The sequence below is a fragment of the Equus caballus genome, chromosome 7, assembly GCF_041296265.1.
Source record: "Equus caballus isolate H_3958 breed thoroughbred chromosome 7, TB-T2T, whole genome shotgun sequence".
NCBI lineage: Eukaryota > Metazoa > Chordata > Mammalia > Perissodactyla > Equidae > Equus > Equus caballus.
Genome location: NC_091690.1, coordinates 62203124 through 62228059, shown reverse-complemented (window position 1 = coordinate 62228059; position 24936 = coordinate 62203124). Strand labels below are relative to the sequence as shown.

Sequence of the window (24936 nt, the reverse complement as noted above, 5' to 3'; positions counted from 1 at the left end):
GGGCAGAGGCGGGCAGAACCCCCATCACGCGCACGCAGCCCTCTCTCCATCTTAAGAGTTGTTGGAAAACCACTGACCAATTTTGACGTCTCATTTTACAGAGGAAGAAACAGACCCAGAGACGAAACTGACCAGCTCACGGTCACAGCACAGAACCCGCCTGTCATGTCTCTACACAACTCGCCACTTCCCGGTTTGCCACTAGAGGGAGGCAAGGAGCGCGTACACGTTCTGCGGAATCAGCAGGATGAGCCGCGGCGGTGGAAGATATGCGGCGAGGAAGGCGGCGGCGCGGGCCCTCAGCCCGGACTCTTCCCCGTGCGGCCACCAGGGAGCGCGCCCGGCCCGCCGCTGGCGGCTGTGCTTGATGGTGGGAGAGGAAGCCACAGCGCGCCAGTCGCCTTGGAAACGGTGGGCGCGGCGGCAGCGGCGGCTGAGTGGGTGGACCTGGCCCGCGAGCCCGACAGGAGTGCTACCTGCCAGCCCACTGCCGTGTATCCGCACCTGAAAGCCGTCAAGGGGAGGTCGCGACACTGGCTGGCCTCCTCGCTCGGCCCCTGACTCCTTCCACTCTGACGAGACTTTACGAGCATCTCTGCCCCACCCCCACCAGCCCTGGGGCTTGGTCTGCCCCAATGGGCCTGGGGTCGCGCCCTCCTGGAGTCCTCCTCTGGGCGCTGTTCCTGGGCCGTTAGGGACCGCTGGGAGGGGTGAGCCTATGAGAACCTTTTGATCTGGTCAGAATATTAACCCATCTCTCTTTCCTCCTTGCAGTAGAACCCCTGGATTCGTTGTTTTGTTTTGTCTTTCTAGATCTTCTGCTCCTGGAGGACAGGATCTGAATTTGGTTCAGGTTTGTAACCTCCGTGGTGCCCTCACAGTCTCTAGCACCCAGTAAATACTCAGTAAAGCAACAATGCCTTCCATTTGTATGGGGCTTTACCACTTGAAAATTTTCCCAAAGCATTTGAGCCTCATTAATAACCCCGACAGGAGATAGGAAAGATGGAAGAGAAACTGAGGGTCAGAGAGATTTATAGACTTGTCCAAGGTTATCCTCAATACCATCTCAGAGCCCCTCCCACAGCCGGGACTTCCTAAGCGCTCCTGTGTTGTCGATGGTCTTTCATCCCCACCCCCTCAATCCATAGATTGGTTTCAGCCGCTTGTCCTGGATGCCGCAACATCCCTTTAACCAGGACACTTGGTTTCTTTCTTTTATTAGTTTGTTAGATTTGTATAGTACCTTGTTCGTTTTCTCTGCTCCCCCCCCCCCCCCCTTACTCCGTAATTAATTCTTTGCTGGGCAGAGAGAGTTGAGGAAGTGTTTGGAAGGTGGGAGGTGTCCCATTTAAGAAACAATAAAGGAAAGATTTCTGTGACCGCAGAGAAGGAAAATAATAAGACTGGATATTTATGAGAGTGTGTGATAATTGCTCATGGATTTCCTTACCGACACCCCTAACACCCCACCCCAGTTGATCTTCTTTATATTCACCAATGCTCTTTGAAGACAGAGAGAAACCTTTTCGTTCTCCACCGACAGAGTATGAAAGTACTGCATGTGTTTCCATTATCCTCACAATATTATTTTCATGATTATCTTTCTTTTTTTTTCTTTTTTGGTATTTCTAAAATTGAAGGACAGCAGGAGTTGGGAAAAAATGTAGTTCTGGTTGCTGGAGAAGTTAGTGTAATATGCTGCATTTTAAACTATTTGTTATTAGCAATTCTGGATCAGAAGATAGACGAGTTTTTAAGCTAAGAGTCCAATACAGTTTGGGAATATGTGGTTCAAAAATGTGCCACTGACCGAAGGATTTGTATTGGTAAAGAAAATACATGCTAATGTAACGCACATCATCAATCATGCAAGTGAAAGTTGAAAATGCCGTTCGTGCAGATATTTTTAAATACCTTGATTTGAATATATGATTGTTTAACATATCTCCAAACTGGCTGTATTTTATATTTTAAAGCTGTTTTGGGCTGTATATATATAACCTATACAAAAAGAGGTCTGAAATTTTTTAAGCTAACTTTTAGGTGACAGCACTACTAAAAAGCTTTAAATGAATTCTGGGTGTGTTTTTTTTTAACATATGCTGGAAATCATTTCTAGAACATTTAAAAATTGTGTTAAAAATGTGTTCTAGCAGAAGTGAGAATTTGAAAGTGATTTTACTTTCTAAAATTAGGGTATATACAACATTATGAGCAGATAAATATGACCATGGATAAAGTGAGCAGGCATTATTTGCAAATCAATTATTTAAATCAGACATTTATTGAACATCTAGTTTGTGCCCCTGGGAGAGGCTTGCCTATGAGCCAACATCTGTTTTTGAATTCCCAAAGATGAGGGTTTATTGAAGTGGTTAGTTGCTATTCAGTATTAAAGGAGTTATATTTTGTTGAAGATGAGTGCTGTGAACGTTTTCAAATATATAGTGCAGCACACTAAAGATGTGTTCCTTTTAAGTTAGATTGCTCTTTAACAAAGGCTTTTGGAAGTATTGCATTATTATGGTTAATATTATTATTGTTAGACTTACACAAGTAAGTTAATGGCAGAGCCGGGACTAGACTTCAAGACTTCCAACACTCATATAAAGATCTTTTAACTAAATCATGCCCTCAACCCCTGATGGACTCTTACTCAGAACTTTGGTCTTACTAATGCTATTAAATAAATATCTTCCATTTTAGTCTACCATTTATATAAAACATTAGCTAACAAATGTCAGGGTCCATTCCAAATGTCCAGAAAGGTCTTAGGGCAGAACTGCCATCCCTCCCAGCCTCCACAAAATTATGAAAGGAATCGTTAAGAGATTTCTACACATTCATGGCCCCACAAAGTCATGAAAAAAGGTCATTAGGAGCTTTCTAGATTTTGAGCCAGGATCCTGAGACTGCGCTGGAAGGGACGCACTCTGTTTCTTGGGTAATTTTGCAGAATCAAGTAAAGCATTATGGGATAGCAGTACCTTTGAAGAAGATGGCTATTATATATCCATTTTTACTAAACAAACTTCTTAATTTTCACTGAGAAGCATTTGGGGAATATTCTTTGAAACATTTTCTGACAGAAGGTGATTATGGAATAGACACTGAAAAGGCTGGAGACCTGAGTCTTTCAAACCCAGCCTCCTCACCTGCCCTGACTCGGTGACGTATGTTATTGAACGCCCGAACAGTGTTGGGAGAGGAAAAACAGGCGGGCACAAAAGGTCACAGTGTGGGCGAAGAGCTCTGTAGCATTCATTATCTGCACGATTTTGCTAAAGTCTTTTAAAGTTGCTCATTATTTTTTAAAGTTCTGCTGGAGTATGCTTCTATCTTCATATCAGTCTAAGTAGCGATGTTGCCTCTTCTATGTTTTATAACCAAAGGCCAGGGAAAGTGCCACGCACAGATCAGGCACTCAACAGATGTTTGCAGTTATTGACAAACAAATTAGGTGTCCATTTGTTAGGAATTATTCCAAGTGAAACCTCCCTGGACAATAATTGCATTACTTTGTGAATATTTTTTTCTACTATTCTCACCCTTTACTGAGATAGAAATCCGCTAGGTGGTCAGAAACCGTATCTTCTTGTAAACGTTTATGAAAATCCCCATTGTTTGTAGGATATTATCAAATGCAAAAGTACCTTTTGAGGTAATGTCATTAGCTTATTACAAAAATGCAACTATTAAGCAGGCAGTCAACTGGCTTACTAATTTTCTGGAAAGTGTGTGAAACAATCTTAATATAGTTTATGCATAAATCATTTGTGCTTAATGGATCCACATTTTCACTCATATTTTATTAAATTCCTTTGCTATGAGCTGCAGTTAGGTAACTGATTATACATTAGACAGAGAGTTGAAAACATAAGAGCCAGGTAACTGAGATAATTGAGTGAGGTGAGGTCATTTTTCCTCCAGTACCAGATGGGTACTGCAGGTGGGAACCATAACATTTGATCTCTTCCAGATGACTCAGGAAAAAAAATGAGAGATTAATGTCGACATTTGTTTTAACTTTTAAATAATTTTATAGTAAAAAATCAGTTAAATAGTAATTTTTTGTTGTAAAATGAAACACTTGTCAGCATGCTTTTCGTGCAACGCGCAGGTTAATTCTAAAATACAAAATAATATAGAAATTCAACTCTGCATCTGAAACAAAAGAAAGCAATTTTTTTCTTAGCTGATAAGTTTCCGTGAACTGTGATGGTATAATGAGACATTTTGGTATGTAGCTTATGGCATTATTCTCAATAATTCCATATCTGAGAAGCTATTACCCTGTCTTAATATATTAAATCTTTTTATTGTGTCTCCTTTGTAGTTTTCAGTTGGAAAGTATTGTAGTATATTTTCACTCATTTATACTCAAATCTGTTAGAACATGGAGATGAGCACACTTGGCTAGAAAAGAAAAGTCTCAGACACAACGACTGAGCCTCACTGGAGGTCTGGATGTGTGAGCAGCGTGTCTACAGGGAAAAAGTGTGTTTTCATTTGAGAGTTTTTCTGCTGTGGATCTGAATGATCTGTGTAGACTGTGGATTCAGTGATCCACATCAGTGAGGAAGGTTGACAGTAGCACACCACATAGATTAGTCTTTCCCACAGCATCATACTTGGCAGCAGGCAGACATCCTCTGCTTTACAGCTACTTGAAATTTGAAGAAGCATGATCTGGAGCTATAACTAAAGGGACATGATACTTATTAAGCTTTTCCTATATGTCAGACACTATGCTAGGTGCCTTAAATATTAGCTTATTTAATCATTACAACAGCTTTTAGAATAAGATTCTTGTTCTCACTATAGAGATGAGGAAACTGAAGCTCAAAAAGATTAAGTAACCTGCTGAAGGTCAGTTAGATAATAGGTCGTGGATCTAGGATTAAAACACATCTGCCTGATTTATTCATCCATCCATTCCTTTATTCATTTGACAAGGATTTATTGTGCATCTATTGTGCTAGGCTGGGAAATACAGTAACGCACAAGAACTACATTATCCCCACTCTCATGGAGTTTCCGGTCATTTTAACAAATAATTACAAAGGTTATGTTCTTTCTATCACACTCTAATACACTGAAGGATGGGCACTTTTATTTTTTTTAGATTAATGGAAATTAAAAGATAAAAATCTTTTAACGAAGACTATAATCTGAAAAGAACTTTAGTGCCCATACCAAATCCATGAAATAGTCCTACTTACTATAAACATCTGTGAATAATGTGCCTGATTTTCCCTTTTAAAAATATTATTTTTAATAATTTTTAATAGATACAAAAGCAATTAATAGCTGATAAACAGTTACTGCTAATAAAGCATTATTATTATTATTTTGCATTTGTAAACCTCTTAACCATTTAAAAAACACTTTAATATGTGCTTCTATTTGCTCTTTATACCAAGTCTTGCCAAATCTAATTCTTTTGGATCCTAGTTTCTTGGTGCTCATAGAAAGTTGTGCTTTTGTTTTATCTTAATTTTTTAAAAAATTGACAGACATTTATTCAGCTTCTGCTATATGCAGTGCACTCTGCACACTGTGGAGAAAGAAAATGAGTCAAATTGTTCAGTCCTTGATCTTAAAGAAGCTTGATAGGGGCAACAGATGTAGATGAAGAACATAAGGGAGTGAGTCTCTCAGAAGGTCTGGGTGGAGAAGTGCTGTACCTGGGCTAAACACAGAACTCACCAGACTCAAGAAGCTAGTCGACTCATGATGTCCCAGCATGTGGTGGATGTTAGGTCAGGGGACAGGGAAGCAGTCTGAATGGAAAAGCCAGTTTTAAATTAAGTTCCAGCAGTGCCTTATCTTGAGTAAACACAAGTAGAGGGGCAAAGACAGAAGTTATTTACTTTCCCTCTGTCTCTTTTCTAAACAGGTATATTTCTTACTAGCTATGCAACTCGATGGAAAACACGGCGAAAGCAAATAAAAAGGATGTGCAAAATGGGCCAATAAAAGAAGTCAAATTGCCTACCAGCGAAGCACTTCTAGAATATTAGTAAGCTTAGATTATGAAATCCACAAGTTCCCATATGTAAATGGCAATCATTGTTAAGACTCATGTAACTCCAAATGGAAAATGATGTGCTCAAAATCTGTCAAGGAAGCTGGATGGGAGGTGGATTGGAGGCATAATTGTACTCTGTGCTATGCACATATTTTTAAAAGTTTTTGAAACTTTGACTATAGTCTAGTCCAAGTAGTAGCTATGAAACAGCATTCATTAATGTAGTTTTGGCTCCCTCCCTCTCTTCATTGTATTATTGGTCACTCTCCCATATATACACAACAGCTTGCTGGCTTACCTCTGAAAATACAACATAGAATAGTTAGCATGCATTTATAGAAGAATTAAAAGAGGAAATTTCTCTTCTTTATTTAACTTTTCATTTCTAGATATTCCAATTTGCATTATCCCCAGATGGCTACAGATCAAAACTAAATGATTTAGAGAGAGAATTATTTTTAATAAGAATTTTTGTTATGTCTCACTCCCAGGAGCAGAAACAAAGCTAGAGGTGATACCTATTCTGTGTTTATGTTTATCCAACTAATGGAAAATAAGCCCCTTGAGAGCTTTTGAACCTCAACTTTTGGCACAGAGTGGGTGTTTTAATGTATAATTCTTAGGGAGTGAATGAATGCATGTCAATCTTTTCCCAAATTAGAGCATACTTCATTCATGCATTTCTTGAACAACTACTTGAATGTTTACCATGTACAAGGCAAGTGCTGCATACTGGAGGACAATAGTGAAGAGGACCACATGGTCCCTGCCCTGATGAAGTGTGGAGGATGGACATTAAACAATAACTCAAACTTTAAAAAAAAAAATACATAGCTATAATTAAGGTGCTATGATGCTGTGTAACCATATAACTAAAGGACTTGAGAGAGTCAGAGGAGTCAGGAAAAGCTTGTTTGAGGAAATGATGTTTGACCTGATCTCTGGAAGAGAAACAGTTGTTATGGAGACATAGAGTGGTGGAGAGAAAGGCTTATGGAAAAGACGCTGGTGGGGAGGAAGAGCTTTTCACAGTCCAGGAACTGACAGAAGGCAGAATGAGGGAGAGAGGGCAAGAGCAGACTCTGGTGGGTTAGGCAAGGGTCAGAGCCCTGTGGAACACTTGGGATTTGGGAATAGGAAGCCATTTATTGGAGAAAGACAAGGTTGAAAGTGGGGAGCCTGTGATACTGGTGACTGGATCTTAGTTTAAGAGAATTCTTTTTAACAATATTCAGGGAAAATCCGTCTCCTTCTTGAGAGATTCCAAGTGCATTCATATGTTCCTTTTAGAAGACAGTGAGTAAATGGATCAGAACACAAGAGAGGGACACCCATGGGAAGGGACTTTAAACAAAGTTCCCTTTTATTTTCTACTTGAGATAACATTAAGTAACTACCCGCATTCATTTCTCAACATAACTGAAAACTTCCTTCATCTCGTCCTAGGAGAAGCAGAGAAAAAGTCAGCCTCTGTAAATAGAACCTGGTCCCTAATTTGCTCCCACGGTTACAGTGATGACATCCAATTGCAGCTGTTTCTCTCTTCTGGGTCAACCAGAGGCTAGTCTTTCTCCCCTTTAACAGAGGTTTACAAAGAGGCAAACATTTAAAAATTCTCATCATCTAGTGCAAGATATAAATTGAACATCCCATGCTTTTGTTCTCTTTCCTTTGTAAAAACTAAATAAATAATCTCATGGACTGAAATAGCCAAGGCCTTGCTGTACTGTGCTGTGCTAGTGGCACTTTACTCATTTCATGTGTTCCCAGGTGACAGAACTTTTGACACATGACAAATAGCCAAGACAGCCCCCTCACTAGCTGAGGAAGGATTGTCCAAGGGTCCCCTGGCAGCGTCTTAAATTTCTCTTATACAGTCTCAGCTCCTAACAAAGAGTTGAGAGCACATAGTAGGCAGTAAATGACTTCTGAACAATTGCACTTTTTTTGAATCTGTCCAAAGAAAAAAAGGTCATGAACTTCTATAGTTGTTTGGAAGAGGCAAGACTGCCAATGTCAAATCTATAAAGTGATCATCTCTGAGTAATGGTGTTTTTTATTTTCTCGTTTATATTTGTTTTTCCCCCAGTATTTACGGTGAGTATGGATATAGATATATAAATAGATGTGGATACGGTTGTGGATAAAAATATATAGATATGGATTGAAAGTGTAGACTTTTTGAAAGTCAAATTTATTTGGAAGGGTGGTTTGGAGATTTGTGTTTTTGTGTGGGTAAGGCATTGGGAATATTTAAGGTAGGGGAAAAAATATGGAGGGTAATTTCTGCTTGACTTTCCCTCAACAAACTATATGCTCCTTGGAGACTGTATTTTACTCCTCTTTGTTTCTCTAGTAACTTGCACAGCCCAGTGTATAGTACAAGCTCAGAGTTTTTTTGTTGAATAGATATTTTTGGATTTTGACTGAGACACATCATGAAAGCAAAAAGAAGATAGTATTTTTGCCAACAATTTAGGAAGTAAATTTTTTAAATTTACTACACTCAGTGATAAAATGCCTACTGTGAAACAGGCACTTTCTTACCCACTGGTAAATATAAGTTGTTCAAATATTCTCAAAGCATTGACAGTAATAACAATAACTGTAAAGCAGACGTGCACTTTGATCAGCTAATTCCATGTATATAGGAACTCTATCCCAAGAAAATAAGGTCATGGACCTGTGTGGTTGTTTGTGAAAAGCTGAGATTGCCAATGCTAAATCTATAATGTGATCACCTCTAGGTAATAGTGGTTTTATTTTTTTCCTTTATACTTGTTTTCCCTCCCGTTTCCTGTAATGAGTATGAATATAGATACAGAAATAGGTGTGGATATGATTATGGGTTAAAGAAATAGATAAAAGTATAGATTTTTTCGGAGAATTCAAATTTGTTTGTTTTCCTTCTCAGAATTTTCATTGAAATTGCATAGAGGGAGAAAGTTGACTCATTATTAGCATTTAAATAATACAAGGAGGGAAGGAGAAAGGTAACACATTGTATTACTAACAATTTCATATCATTGTGCTTTAAAATAGTGCTATATCCTTTTCAAACTACTTTAGTGTATAGTACCTCATTGGTTTATCATTGCACTTGCTTCAGCATGTAGTGTGGTAGGGCACTGAGTAGATGAAGGAGATATGGAAAGGGAAAAGTATATAAAGAACAGTGAAGCTTGAATCCCCACAGTGACTAATAGCATGGAGTTCTGAAGTTCAGCCTCATCTGCTTCCTGGTAAATCCATCTCTTTATGAGGCCTGAGGAGGTTCAAGTGAATTCCCAGGAGAGGCTAGGCTAGGTTAGACCTGGAACTACCATATGCTCCAGATGGGGGGCAGGGGGAGCGGGGCGGGGATGGAGGGGGAAGGGGGAGGAGGGGCAGGGTGATGAAGTTGCCAAAACCTTTAAGGCATCTCAGCATTCCCCCTGAGGCCTGCTAATGTCACTCAGATCTTTCTGAACTGCTCACTGTAGAAGGAACAAAAGACAAAGCCCTAGGCTGTTTGCTCCTAACTGCTCTGAGGGGAGAGGTGGTAGGCTGAAGTGTAAGGTTGCCAGATACAGCAAATAAAAATATAGGATGCCCAATTTAATTTGAATTTCAGATAAACAACAAATAATTTTTTTTTTTAGTATAAGTTTGTCCCATGCAACATCTGGGGTTGGGGCTGGATGTAGTCTCCAGTCTGATCTTTGCATGATCAGTCATCACCAAGGTACACTGTCAGCTGAAACTAGGGAGTCAGTCTGTTAACCAGCCTATCCAAAGACTGAGTCTCAACCAATGGAGACCATATACTAGAGATTCATTTGCCTGCTCCACCCATGCAGAAATTAGGATTACTGTATTTATAATTGCAGAAATTATATGAATAATTAGCACACATCTGCATAAACTCTTTTCAGTTAATTTTCATTTATAATGTTTCTATTTTTCTCCTTAAAAATGGGAGGTAGAGAAGAGTCTCATTTAAAATTTTTGCACACCTAAACTTTAGATAAGAAGTAAAAGATGATTTATACTTACCTATAGCCTTATTTCTTACTATTATGTGGAGACCACCCTTTCTATAGCAGTCCCTTCCATTTACTGTTCTCCTTGTACCCTGTTGTTTCCCCCATAATATTTATCACAAGGTGTAAAGAATAAGTCCGTGTGTTTACTTCTTTATTGTCTAGTAAAATGTAAGCTCTTTATGGGCAAGGATCATGAAGATTTTGTTCATCACTACGTACGGCCTAAAACAATGCCAGGCTCATAGCAGCTTATTAAATCTATGCTGTATGTGACTGCATGAAAGGGAGCACTGATCAATGTAAACTGCTGAATTTTGGAACTGAAAAGGAACCATAGAGCTCCTCTCCTTCAATTCTCTTACTTATAGAAGAGCAAGCTAAGGCCTCAATGGGTTACGAGTCCTTAGGCAGTTAGTGGAGAAGCAGGCCTAAAATCCAACTTTCATAGTATCGAAACGGAGCTTTTTTACCACTAAAAGATTTGCTTGTTTTGTTTTTATGTTGCATTTTCTCATCATTTGGAAGAAGGAGGCTTATTTTTCTCTGTACTAAATAGACAGTGTCACAAATATGAATGATGTTTTGGGAGAAGGGCTGAGAATGTAAGATTCAAATTCAACTGAAATTTACTGTGCACTTTATGCTAGAAACATTCACATATGATTTCTTATTTTAATCCTTATAAAAATTTGTAGAGCTGGGTACTGTTATCTCCATTGACAGCTTGGAAATTGAGGTTCCGAGCACTGATTTGCCTGAGGTCACGTAGGTAAGAAATGGTAGGGACAGGACTGAAACCCAGAATTTCTCATTCTTTAACTACTCCTCTGTTCGCTACACCGCAGAAGTGCTATATTTTTGTTTTCTGGTTTCAGTTGAGGCAAGGGGGTTACATGGAGCTATTTCCATTGCCTTATTTTGGTCTCAGATTTAAAGTTCTAAGATTTACTGGGTAATAGAGATGTAGAGATATACTTAACACTTCGATAGCTATCAAATGGCCTATACCAAAATCTTTCTGCACTTTTGTGTCTTTCTTTCATACCTAACAGATGCTCAACAAATGTCTGTTGGGTGTTAAAGAAATGTATTTGTGTCAGGAAAGAAACTTTTACTATACGTAGAAGAGATGATATACTAATGAACTTGAACCAATAGGTATGCCTAGTTATCTTACGATTTCAAGAGGATGTGCTTGCCCTTATAAAGTCTGTTTTGTTTACCATTTTTGTCTGAATGTTTTTAGAATTCTAGAAAGCATGTTTTCTGTGTGCCCTTCCCTGGGTTCCCTTTAAACTGAATTATTTATAGATACTTAGAAAGTATAAAAATTGTGACTATGAAATAAAAATTGGGATTGATTTATAAAAAAAGGCTTAAAGTTGTCTCTTCAATATATATTTTAGTGAGTAAAATATACTCAGAAACACAAAATCAATTAAGAAAGTTCCTTATCCTGAAATGGGTTTTTATTGTATTTTTAATACTTTATTTCAATTCAAATAATTTAGTTTAATTTTTAAATTTTCTCTCATTAATTTCTCCTAAGATAAATAATTGTAACACATCTTAACTTTGTTTATTATCAGCTGTCAGATAAAGGAAAGTGCAGTAGAACGATACATGGTTCAAATAAAGAAACTTAGGGAGAAGAACCAAAAGTATCATGAAAGAGTGAGTATTACATTTAAAGCTTATATCTAGTCATTAAACATTGGCAGAAATGCTTTTAAAAATTGTGAGGGCCGGCCCCATGGCCAAGTTGTAAAGTTCACTCTCTCTCCTTCGGCAGCCCAAGGTTTCTCGGGTTCGGATCCTGGGCACAGACATGGCATGGCTCATGGCGCCATGCTGAGGCAGCGTCCCACATGCCACAACTAGAAAGACCCACAACTAAAATATATTCAGCTATGTACTGGGGGGATTTGAGGAGAAAAAGCAGACAAAAATAGAAGATTGGCAACAGTTGTTAGCTCAAGTGCCAATCTAAAAAAAAAAAAAAAATTGTGGATTATGATGAAATGTACTCCAGGAAATTATCTTCTTTAATGCTTGGAATTGATTAATTTGTAGTCTGTTTAAGTATTTTTGTACATGTGTGTCAAGAGGGTGCTGCTGTTCCTATTATATTAATTATAATGTCAAAGGAAGTCAGCTTCAAATTACGTTATTTAGATCAGGTGGACACTGGATCTTATGTTCAAAATTTTAAAGCTCTGAAACCACATTTATCTTTTAATTTCTTATTTAACCAAAGTATAAAACACTGGTTCTCTATTTTTAATTTCTGTATCTGTTTTCTTTTAGATTTTCAGAGTATGCATATGTAAATAATATTTGAAAAGTATAATCTCAGTTGTTAAAATGACGTTTAATGTTTCGGACAATATATTGTTTTTATAAAATCAGATTAAAATGAATATCAAAGGGGGTTGTGTATATGACTATCAGGACTAAAGACCAACAGAGATAAAGTCTGGAAGGAGTAAAGGATAATTAACACAATTTATCCCTTAAGGTGTTTTTTGAGGGTGTTTCCTATTAAAACATTTATTTTAGGGGCCAGCCTGGTGGTGCAGCAGTTAAGTTCGCACATTCTGCTTCGGTGGCCCAGGGTTCACCAGTTCGGATCCCGGGTGTGCACATGGCACCACTCAGTAAACCATGCTGTGGCAGGCGTCCCACATATAAAATAGAGGAAGATGGGCACAGATGCTAGCTCAGGGCCAGTCTTCCTCAGCAAAAAGAGGAGGATTGGCAGCAGATGTTAGCTCAGAGCTAATCTTCCTCAAAAAAAGAAAAAACATTTATTTTATAAGGACCCTGAAACTTCCACACTTAACTGTTTTAATTGTCTTTTGTCTAAAAAGACTATATCTACAAATTTTAACAGAATCTAGGGTCAGAGACCTGAGAGTGCATCCTGACTATTCAACTTACTGCTGTCGTTTTGGCCAAAACTGGTATGAGCTTCAATTTCTCTCTTCCCCCATCTTCCTCATAGGGCTACTTTGTTCATTCATTCAGCATATATTTATTGGGAAAGACAAGCCCTGGTGATGACATAACTGTGACCCTGACGTTGTCATGATTCTCAAAGACTAGTCACTTGTAATAAGGACTAAAACAGAAACTCGGGTCTATGCATGAGAGTGGAAAAGGGACATTTGGCCTAGGTGCTTAGATGCAGGTTCCACACGATGAGATCCAGAGCATGAAAGAGAAGTGAGCTGCCATCAAGGGACCAATGCACATCCCCCAGTGGTTAGCATTGGGACTCATAGGTCAGCTCTGGTTGTGGAAAGAGAAACAGTTCAGGACTAAGAATCACTTGCCCATTGCCCATCATTTGAAGCCAGAGCCAAAGTTCTTGTTTCCATAAGGAATTAGCTCAAGAATAGGATCACCTAAATCTGCTCTTGGGGTCATTAGTGAGCCCAGCAGTGAGGAGCATGGAGAGGCAAACTCTAGCTCCAATTGTATGTATCTATTTCTTTCCATTTATGCTGCTACTGCCACAATGTAAGCCGCCATCATCTCTTCCCCATCCTTCCTCTAGCCAGTACATTTTCCATGGTGCCACCAGAATTACCCTTTGAATACTATGAATCTTTCAGTGCTTGAAACCCCGCAGTGGCTTCCTATTACACAGGAAATAAAATCCAGTCCTTACTAAAGTCTTCAAGGCCCTGCAAATCTCACCTCCACTCACCTCTCCAACCTTGTCTCCAGCCACTCCACCTTTCACTTACCACTACTTCTTTTAAATCTTAGAAAACTCCATCTCTTTCCTGTTATTGAAGCTTTACCCAGGCTGTTGCCTCTTTCCGGAATGCTCTTCCCTTGGCTAGCTCCTTTTCATTCTCCTAATCTAAGCTGGAATGCTGTGTAAAAATATGTCTCCATTATTAAATTGAAAACTCTTTAGGCAGCAGCAATCAAATCTAGATAACTAAAAACTTATCTTTGTTTCTCTGGAAGGGCCCAGCATGAGTAGCTATTTAATAAATACTTGTTGACTTAATTCACACTAACACCAGTGGAAGGAAAAGTTTTTGAGGTCACAGATATTTAACATCTTCCTTTAGGTCTGTTAATAGTTGCTTTATGAATCTTGGTGCTCCTGTGTTGGGTACATAGATATTTATAAGCGTTATTTCTTCTTGATGAAGTGTCCCTTTGATCATTATATATTGTCCCTCTGTGTCTCTCTTTACCTGTCTTATTTTGAAATCCACTTGGTCTGATATGAGAATTGCAACACCTGCCTTTTTTTCCTTGCTATTTACTTGAAGTATTGTCCTCCACCCCTTCACCCTGAGTCTGTGTTTGTCCTTGGGGCTGAGGTGTGTTTCCTGGAGGCAACAAATTGTTTGATCGTGTTCTTTAATCCATTTTGCCACTCTGTGTCTTTTTATTGGAAAGTTCAATCCGTTCACATTGAGAGTGATTATTGATGCATGTGGACTTAATGCTGTTAATCTGTCGCTCATTATCTTGTTTTCCTGTGTTTCTTTTCCTGTTTGCTTTAGACTACCCATTTAATACTGCAATTTCTTATGCTGGGTTTCTTAGATTTTTCCTTATTTATGATTTGTGACTCTGTTCTGTACTTTATTTTAGTGTCTACCTTGAAGTTTGTATTTAGAATCTCGTGTATAATATAGTCTATTCTCTGGTGCTCTCTTACCTACTTGACCAATACTGATTTAGACCCTTTGTTCTTCCCCTCCTAAATAATTATTTTCATTTTTTATTCCAACTCGTCTTATTAATTTGTAGTTAGAGTGCTAAGATCGTCCTTGTTTTGGTAGTTTCCTTACCTTTACCCTAATGCTATAATTGAATATTGCTATCCTGTTCTGGTTCTATCCATCGGTCTCCCTAGTCTGTGGATTGTGTCCCCTTTCTCCCTTTTTTCTTTTTTCAGGTATGAGAGCCTTCTTGAGGATTTCTTGTAATGGAGGGCTTTTTGTTACAAATTCCCTTAACTTTTGTTTGTCTGGAGAAGATTTAATTTCTCCCTCATATCTGAAGGAAATTCTTGCTGGATAGAGTATTCTTGGCTGAAGATTTTTATCCTTTAAAGCTTTGAATATATCACTCCATTCTCTCCTAGCTTGTAGGGTTTCTGTAGAGAAATCCACTGACAGTCTGATAGGGGCTCCTTTATAGGTTATTCTCTTTTTTTTCCTTACTTCCCTGAGTATTCTCTCCTTATCTTTCCTATTTGCCAACTTTACTACTATGTGCCTTGCAGTAGGTCTTTTTACATTGACAAATCTAGGAGATCTAAAACCCTCCTCTACACACATTTCTCTGTCGACCCCTAGATTTGGGAAGTTCTCTTCAATAATTTCGTTAAGCACACTTTCTGCTCGATTTTCCTTTTCCATATTCTCGGGAATTCCTATGATCCTTATGTTCTTACTCCTCATTGAATCCATTATCTCTCGGAGATTTTCCGCATTTTTTTAAATTCTTAGTTCTCTTTCTTCCTCTGTCTGGCGCCATTCAGCCTGTCTATCTTCGATTATGCTAATTTTCTCCTCTATGTTGTCTACACGGGCATTCAGGGAATCCGTATTCTGTTTTATCTGGTCCATTGTGTTTTTCATCTCAAGTAATTCTGTTTGATTCTTCTTTATGATTTCAATCTCTTTTGTGAAGTAACTCCAGAACTCAGCTTGTTTCTCTATCTTTCTCTCTACCTCATTGAGTTTTTTTATTATAGCTGCTCTGAATTCATTATCACTTAGTTTACCTAATTCCAAGTCCTCAGGACTTAATTCTGTGTTTTTATTGTTTTCCTTCTGGTCTGGGGCTTTTATAAATTGCTGGATGGTAGAGGAGTGGTTTTTTCGCATGGTGGTAGAATTCAGTTGCAGTTACAGCCTGTCGCCACTAGATGGGGGTCAAGAGCCGCGTGTTATGAGCTCTCCGCCTTGGGGCAAGATGGCTGCGCCCACTGGCTTTGCCCGGGGCGGGGGGGGGCGGGGGGGGGGGGGGTGCTGTTACTCACATATGCCGTCTGGGTTCAGATCAGTTCTGTTCTCTGGTCTCCCAAGGCCCTTGATTTATAGGGTCCCTGCAGATGGAAGCTTTCCCCCCGTCAGTGGGTCTCCACTGAATCAGCAGCAGGAGTCCTGGATGATCCCCCGGTCGTGCGGCCCCTTCCCTGCTCCTTCCCCACCCACGCCGCAGCGACGCAGACTCTAGGGGAGGTAGCAATGTTCTCTCCTACTGTTCCAGTGCCTCTGAAGGTGTAAGCAAGGTTTATGATCTCCACCTTCTTGGTATTGTAGGTCTCTAACGAGCTGGCATTATGTTTATTCTCTGAAATTCAGTTCTTCCAATCTTTTGTTGTACTTTGGAGGGGAGAGAATCCTGGGTCAGCTCACCCCGCCATTTTGCTCCACCCCCTCTCCAGGACTCAAGGTCACAGATATTTAAATTGCTAAATTAAACAAGGCTCATTAGCAAGACGTATTTTTCTCTTCAGTTATGTCAAAATCAGAACTGCCCCTCTTCCTTCCCACTCATCATCTCTTCCTGTGTGTGTTTATTTTTGTGTGGACTTTCACCTCATTTATTACCTTTCTTTCTTTCTGTTTGCATTTGTTGCTCCGCTTACCTCATCAGACATTTCGTAGTTCACTGTATCCCCTTCTTTACCTCCCAATTCATTCTTTCACCTCTACTATTTCACCACAACTGCTCTAGCAAGTTATTAACGACCAATTAGCCTGATCCCATGGGCTGTTTGTAGTCTTTGCTTTACCCCTCATCCCGTTCAGCAGTCACTCCCATCATCTCTTTTCCTTTGGGTTCCGGGACATCACTCTCCTTTAGTCTTCTTCCAACTTCTCTGACCATTTCTTTTTGATTTCATTCATTGCCCTTTTCCTGGACCCATACCTTAATTATGATATTTACAAGGTTTCTGATCTCAGCCCTTCTCTTTTGCTCTAAACTCTCTGGGTGATCTTACTTAACACCATAGCTACAAGTGCCATCTATCTGGTGATAATTCTCACATGTAGATGTGCCAAAATTTCATAATACTATATACATAAAAAATGAGCGCATGTGAAAAGTAGTGAAATCCAAAAGTCTCTAGTTTAGTTAATAGCATTGTACCAATGTCAATTTCCTGGTTTTGATAATGTGCTATGTTTATGTAAGATAATATCCTTGGGGAAAGCTGGGTGAATAGTAGATGGGAACTCTGTGTACTACTTTGGCAACTTCTCTTCTTGTTCTTGTGAGTCTTAACAAGTTAAAATGTAAAGCCTGTGAGATGGCCTTATAATAAAACAAAATCAATCCTTTTTTGTAGCTTATTTACTTAATCAACTTTCTTCTATTTTATAATGTGATAATTATTTTTACCTCAAATATTAATTATTTACTTTACTTTGTAGGATAAATCTCTTTTTTTAGCACTTTGGTGGACATATCTAAGTAAATTCTATTTCAGTATATCATTCAAAACAATTTTTCAGGTTTAGTGAATTTTGAACATGTTGTCAGACACATTTCTCTTTCACTTGAAATTCATATAGGGTTTGGGAAGTTTGATATAGATGTTATCAAATTTGTGTATAATGGCAAATATGATTTAGTAATGTTTGTGCAACATTCAATTATATTTTTGGGACATGTGGTGTTGTTTTAACTTACAAAGGAAAATTCATATTTGAAAAGAATAGTTATTGTGTTAAAAATTTGATCTAAAAGGATTGGATTCACTTTTAGAAGTATTGTGCTAACTATGGAACATAAACAGAAAATTTCTTTATGTATTACATATTATTTCTTTATGAATTGTATATAGTAGTTTTTAAATTATCAGTATCTTTGGAAATTTTTTGCCTATATATCATCGTAAATATTTTTGAGCTGGAATTGAATTTAGAGGCCATTGTTGCCTTACTAAAATTAACTAACAGATAAAATCAGATAAAGATTTATTTAGTGTTCAGACCATATTTGATAAAGGAGTTTTCCAATTCTACAGAAATGAGTGGAAAAGTCCATATTTGGAAAAAATATTAGCAGTGCAATAGTTTGGCAAGGGAAATTTCCAGTGCTATTACTCAAATTTCTACAAATATTTCATTTTAAAATAACCTATGTCAAGCCAAAGTAATTCAATTTATTTATAAGAAAACAAAACATGAATTTATTTCATTCAAGAAAATGGAATATTTAAAAATTGATTAAAGAGTAATGAAGTGGTTATCAGTTACTAATATTGATTGACCTTCATTTTTTAAAGTAAACTTTTTATTTTGAGATAATTATATGTTAGCATGCAGTTATAAGAAATAATACAGAGAGATCCTGTGTACCCATTACCTAGTTTCCTATTACAAAACTATAGTACAATATCACAACTAGGATATTAATGTTAACAACGTTGACATTGATATAATCAAGATATGGAACATTGTCACTCACGCAAGCGTCCTTCATGTTGTCCTTTTACGGCCACTCACTCCCCTTCTAATTCCACCCCTTCCTTAACTCCTGGCAACCATTAATCTGTTTCCCATATTTATAATTTTATCATTTCAAGAATGTTGTATAAATGGAATTGCACAGTAATCTTTGGAGATTTGCTTTTTTCATTCAGCATAATTCTCTGGAGATTCATCCTGCTTGTTGCATGCATCATTAGTTGGTTCATTTTTCTTGCTGAGGAGTATTCCATGATATGGATGTACCACAGTTTGTTTAACCATTTACCTATTGAAAGACATGTGAGTTGTTTCCATTATTTGACTGTGGAAAATAAAGCTTTTTGTGTACAGGTTTTTATGTGAATCTAAGCTTTTGTTTCTCTGAGATAAATGCCTAAGAGTGCAGTTGCTGGGTTGTATGGGAAGCAAATGTTTAGTTTTATAAAAAACTGGCATCCTTTTTAACAGAGTAGCTGCACCATTTTACAATCCCACCAGCAATGTGTGAGTGATTCAGTTTCTTCACGTCCTCACCAGCATTTGGTGATGTCAGTGTTTTATTTTAGCCATTCTGATAGGTGAGTTGTGATATCTCGTTGTAGTTTTAATTTGCATTTCCCTGATAGCTATTGATGTTGAGCATCTCTTCATGTGCTTACTTGCCATCTATAAATCCTCTTTGGTGAAATTTATCTTTTTGTCTTCTGCCTATTTTCTAATTGAGTTTTTTTTTTGCTATTGAGTTTTGAGAGTAAAAAAAATAGATAAATAGATAGTCTTCTAGATACTAGACTTTTGTTGGATAGATTTGCAGATATTTTCTCTCAGTCTGTAACATGTATTTTCATCTTCATAGTGGGTCTTTCACAGAGCAAAAGTTTTAATTTTAATAAAGTCCACTTTATCAATTTTTCCTTATGTGGATCATGCTTTTGGTATCAAGTTGGAAAGCTATTTTCCCAGCCCTAGATCCCAAAGATTTTATCCTATGTCTTATTCTAAAATGTTTATAGTCTCACCTTTTCCATTTAAATCATGGTCGATTTCAAGTTAATTTTTGTAGAAGGTGTGACACTTAGATCAAGGTTCCTTTTTTTTTTTTTTTTTTTTTTTTTTTTTTTTGCCTACAGTGGTAGAGAGAGCTCAGGCTCTGATCTCTTCCTCTTCTTATAAAGGCAACAATAATCCCATCATGAGTGCTCCCCATTATGACCTCATCTAAAACTAGTTGTCTTCCAAAGACCCCACCTTCAAATACCATCTCATTGAGGATGGGGGCTTCAACATGAATTTTGGGGGACACAGACATTCAGTCCATAGCACAATACTTCATTTCTTTTTATTGCTGAATAATATTTTACCTACTCAAATCTGGTACTGAGCCCCTCTAGTGAATATTTCATTTCAATGATTGTACTTTTTAGCTGCAGAATTTATATTTGATTCTTTTTTTAAAAAGTAATTTCTTTCTCTTTATTGCTATTTTCTATTTGATAAGACATCATTCTCATACTTTCCTTTAGTTTTTTAAGATATGGTTTCTTTTAACTCTTTGAACATATTTAAAAGCTGATTTAAAGTCTTTGTCTAGAAAGTCCAATGTCTGAGCTTCCTCAAGAACTCTTTATTTTTTTTTGAGGAAGACTAGCCCTGAGCTAACGTCTGCTGCCAATCCTCTTTTTGCTGAGGAAGACTGGCCCTGAGCTAACATCTGTGCCCATCTTCCTCTACTTTATATGTGGGACCCCTACCACAGCATGGCTTGACAAGCAGTGCCATGTCTGCACCTGGGATCTGAACCAGCGAACCCCAGGCTGCTGAAGCAGAATGTGCACACTTAACTGCTGAGCCACCGGGCTGGCCCCTCAAGAACACTTTCTGTTGATTTCCTTTTTCCCCTGTGTATAATAAAAATCCCAATAAGAATGTGTATGGGTCATACTTTCTTGTTTCTTTACATGCCTCATAACTTTTTGTTAAAAACTGGACATTTTGAATATTATAATGTGACAACTCTGGAAATTAGATTCTCTGCTCTCTTTAGGGTTTGTTGTTGTTGTTATTGCTTATTGTAGTTGTTGTTGTTTATTTGTTGAGTTACTTTTGTGAACCAATTATGTAAAGCCTATATTTTTTGTTGCATGTGGCCACTAAAGTCTCTGCTCACTTAGCTTAGTGGTCAGCTAATGATTGAACAGATCTTTCTTTAAATGTCTCTAACCAATAACTCTCCCACCTTTGCTGAGGGGCTCTGTATGCTTGTTGAGGCATGCCTTCTACACTCAGCCAGGCCATTTAGGACTTCACCTTAACCTTGACTTCTTGCTTCTGCAGAGCCTCAAGGTCAGCTAGAGTTGAGAGCCTATGACCTTAGGTTTTTCCTGAGTAGATGCACAATCCTCTGTATGTACACAGCCCTGTACATGCACATGACCTTTTAGATTCCCAGGAACATTTCAGAGCTTTCAAAGCCCCCAATGGACATCACATCTCTAGCTTTATTTGAAAGTTTTTTTGTCAATTTGTTGTTTGTCCCAACTGTTATTACCACCTCAGGGACCTGCAATATTCAACAATTGACTCTGATTGTTTTTGACAAACATCAATCTGAGAAAAAGCTATTCACACATTGGGCAAGCTCTGAGTCAGGTCAAATAAAGACAAGGTTTGCTAGTGGGATTTTCCAAGGAACTCTCAGATAGATCAAATAATGGCTATTATTTGGGACTTGGGCTTTGGAAGAGTTCTGCTCCTCTCTCCCCCTAACCCCAGGCTGCTTAGCTGCTGGCTTTTACCATGATTGCAGGGCTTCTGGTTTTTAGGGCAAGTTAAAATGCCACAAACTTCACTGGCCTTACCAAGATTCAACCATTTTTCTTGAATAAACACTCCCTGGAGGTTGTCATAACCCTTTAATTTCCAGAGCTCTGAAAAGTTGATTTTGCCAATTTTTGCCAATTTTCTCATTGCTTTTATGAAGGAGGAGATTTTCAGAGAATTAATTTCCACAATTAATTATTTATACTTTAGAGTATTGCAAACAAAATATCAAAGAAGTTAAGCCATTAACTTTTGAATATCGTATCTTTTTAGTCTTTATTTCCATTTTTTGAAATCACTCAAAGCCTGCCCAATCCCAGTCTTTTGTTATTTTTTCTGGCCTGTATTTATCAGTGCTGAGCATCATAAAGTTAATTGTCTATTGCTTTTGTTCAATTTATCAAAATTCTAAAGCACTGAAATGACAGTTACTTCATACAGACTATGGGATAACTTAAAGAGCATTGAAAGTTACATTAAAATCCTATCTGAGGAGTTTATTAAACTAATGCCTATTTTGTTAAATAATTTTGAGAAATCAAATTTTTCAATTCTCAAGTTTAAAGTTTGTTGGATTAAGTAACCAATTAAAGAACTGAATGTTAGTAGGGTGTAGCACTATCAATAAATCATAAATATTTAGATTTTCTGAAAGAGTCTTGCTACTCAAAGTGTGGCCTGTGAGCCAACAGGTTTGTCATCATCTGGAGCTTGTCAGAAATGCAGAATTGCGGGCCTCATGCCAAACTTACTGAATCAGAATCTGCCTTTTAGTAAGATCCCCAGGTGCAAGGTATATATATCAAAGCTTCAGAAGCACTGGCCTAGAGAATCAATTTTTGGAAAGAAAGTACTCTTAGAATAGAGTATCCAAGTAAGGTAAGAGATAAAAGACCTGAATATCAAAAATAAAATATAGTGTTGAAAAAGTTATAATAAAAAGGATATTAAATTATAGGAAAAATAGGTAATTTTTAAAAGAACTGTTAAAATATTTTAGGCATATACATTTTATTAGGTTTAAGAATTTGAAGGACAGACACCAGGGAAATAAAGCCTAAGAAAATTACAAGGAAAATGTATTAAGTTTACATACACTAAAATATGTCTGCATGTGCAATAAGATACCAAAGACAAGAATACACTCTAAGTTGATTAAATAAGACACTTAGAAACATAGGATATCCACGAGAGGAATCCAGTCCATATTTCAAGTGTGAAGTATTGGAATAGTAAGTAACTCTCACCCTAAAAGAAAAGAATTAGGGTTATTTGTGAGAAAAGCAAAGAATAATGTAAATTCCACAAGAGCAGTACTTTTTATTTTGTCCACTGATACATTCCTAGAGTCTAGAAGACTACCTGGCATATGGCAGATGCTCCATAAATATTGACTAAATGAATGATGATTGCCAGAGAAGAACGGTGTCAGTGGGAGATTGAAGTAATTGACCTCCAAGGTCTCATTTTAATGTTCATTGATCCTATGATAGGGTGATAGACTGGAATATTAATAACAATTTTTTAAATCTAATTTTCTATCCAATGGTTACTGTGTTGATGGGTTTAATTTTATTTTGAGTCTTCAATGTTCCATAAGCTGTTAGAGATATTATTGTATAACTTATTTCATTAAATGTTCCTGTGTCACTTTGCAAGCCTCAATGTGTAACTCTATTCTGAGGAAAATTAAATGTAAATACTTGAGTAGATGTAGTTAACTACTGTTGATTTTCATGATAGAATAAACGCTTAAAGGATGAACAGGGTTGGCACCTGCGGAATCTACTAAAGGAACTAAGCGAAGCGAAGTCAGAGGGATTACCAGTTGTAACAAGAGAGGAAGTTGAAGACGCAATGAAGGAAAAATGGAACTTTGAGAGAGACCAGGAACAAAACTTGAAAGGTGATTTAGGAACTTAGAAAATTATCATAAAGCTGTATCAAGTTATTTCTTGAATGTATTAGTGCTTTTGTCTCCTGATATGTTCAAAATGCTGTGAAAATATTTCAGGTGACATTGTTACCACCACAACCACAAATACATGTAGGTAAATGGACAGGAGAAGGAAATAACAAAGTGGGCAGAGATACTGAAACCAAGAGAGGAGGAGGAGTAAGGGCAGTGGTCAAAAACAAAGACAGGCTGGGGGGGGCCCGGTGGTGCATTGGTTAAGTTGGCATGTTCCACTTCGGTGGCCCGGGGTTCGCCGGTTCAGATCCCGGGAGTGGTCATAGCACCAGTTGGCAAGCCATGCTGTGGTAGGCATCCCACATGTAAAGCAGAGGAAGATGGGCATGATGTTAGCTCAGGGCCCGTCTTCCTCAGCAAAAGAGAGGAGGATTGGCAGAGGTTAGCTCAGGGCTAATCTCCCTGAAAAAAAAAACCAAAACCAAAGACAGGCCAAACCATCTGACTCTTAACACCAGACTGTATCCTGTTAGATACCACACTGAACTCCTCACAGTGGGGCTTTGTTCTTTCTTCTGGCAAATTCTCTCATTTGCTGACTTCATTGGCTTCAGCCTCGGTTCAGACTTGAGAATAATAAAGTGAATATAACCATGGAGGCTTCCCCCCCAATATCTTTACCAGAGCTAAGCCGGTAAAGATGGGAAAAGAGGGATTAGAGTTGGAAAAGGGGAAGTTTGGAAGACACAGATAGAAATGATGCCAGATATGGAAGGTGAAAGACCCAGGACATGCTCTTGCCATGGCTTTGGGAAATACCGTGGCCCTGGGGGTAAGTCACACACAGTTCCAACACATGCATTTTTTTTAAAATTCCTATTTCTTCATCCTAAATTTGTTGCTAAGATTTCTAAAACTGCTTTTGCCAAAACCTCCATAAATACCATCTCTGCTGGGAAGCTGAAAAACCTGGGAAAGAGACTTGAGTGCTGTCAGGAAGCAAAACAAGGGACTAGATTTTCCTGAATTTCTCCAAGTACTTCAGAGAGCCTACCCAAGCTCTTTGCATACAGCAGGCCCTCTATTCATAGATAAGTGTTGTTTTGAGTGAAATAGTTACCAAGACCAAACATCAATCAGCAAACTTCACTTTTAGGAGTCTCCAAAGCTGTTGCCCCAAACCTCCTCCAACTCAAGTCTCTTTCTGGTGATGTCAAGAGCTAATAGTGATGTCATGAGGTGGCAGACACTGTGTTTTGCAGGGCTCCCCTCCAGGATAGTTCTGCTTATGTTTGAAGGAAGTATTTTAATAAGTCCTTTGAGATGGGAGTGAAACAAAGCGGATACTCAGATGTGCTCACTAAAGCACCTTCGAAGAGGAAAGGGCCCAGTCCGTTGAGGTGTGCCTGTTTATAGTTTGGACTGCGTGCTGGGACATGTGTGTCATATGAGACTGGGGCCAAGCTGGGTGACAGAGCACAGTAGAGGAGGGCTGGGCATGTGTGGTGGTCCAAGGAAGACAGAAGCCCACAGATGCTGAGGAAGAGAGGGAAAGTGAGAGGACAGATGTGTCTGCAAAGGATTTGCGAGGCGGTTTGTTAGGTACCAGGGAGTCACTTGCAACTCAATTTGGTTTGTGGAGCAGCAGCCGCAGCTTCACCTGGCAGCTTGTTACAATGC

General features: G+C 38.3%; 1 protein-coding gene across 18 annotated transcripts in view; it reads left to right on the top strand.

Annotated features, from left to right (window-relative positions):
* The first annotated feature begins 265 nt into the window (after positions 1–265).
* Positions 266–24936, top strand: part of CCDC83 (coiled-coil domain containing 83) — a 47742-nt gene continuing 23071 nt past the window's right edge. The window contains exons 1-7 of one of the 18 annotated variants that reach the window (XM_070273245.1): positions 449–524; positions 775–853; positions 5903–6025; positions 8949–9027; positions 10755–10828; positions 11649–11733; positions 23088–23250. In XM_070273245.1, coding sequence (XP_070129346.1) covers positions 11683–11733; positions 23088–23250 — 214 coding nt within the window. In that variant the 5' untranslated portion in view covers positions 449–524; positions 775–853; positions 5903–6025; ... (1 more) ...; positions 10755–10828; positions 11649–11682. Of the gene's footprint in view, positions 854–5902; positions 6026–8948; positions 9028–10754; positions 10829–11648; positions 11734–23087; positions 23251–24936 lie in introns of all 18 variants that reach the window. The other 17 variants (XM_070273247.1, XM_070273243.1, XM_070273246.1 and 14 more) reach the window with 17 other exon arrangements.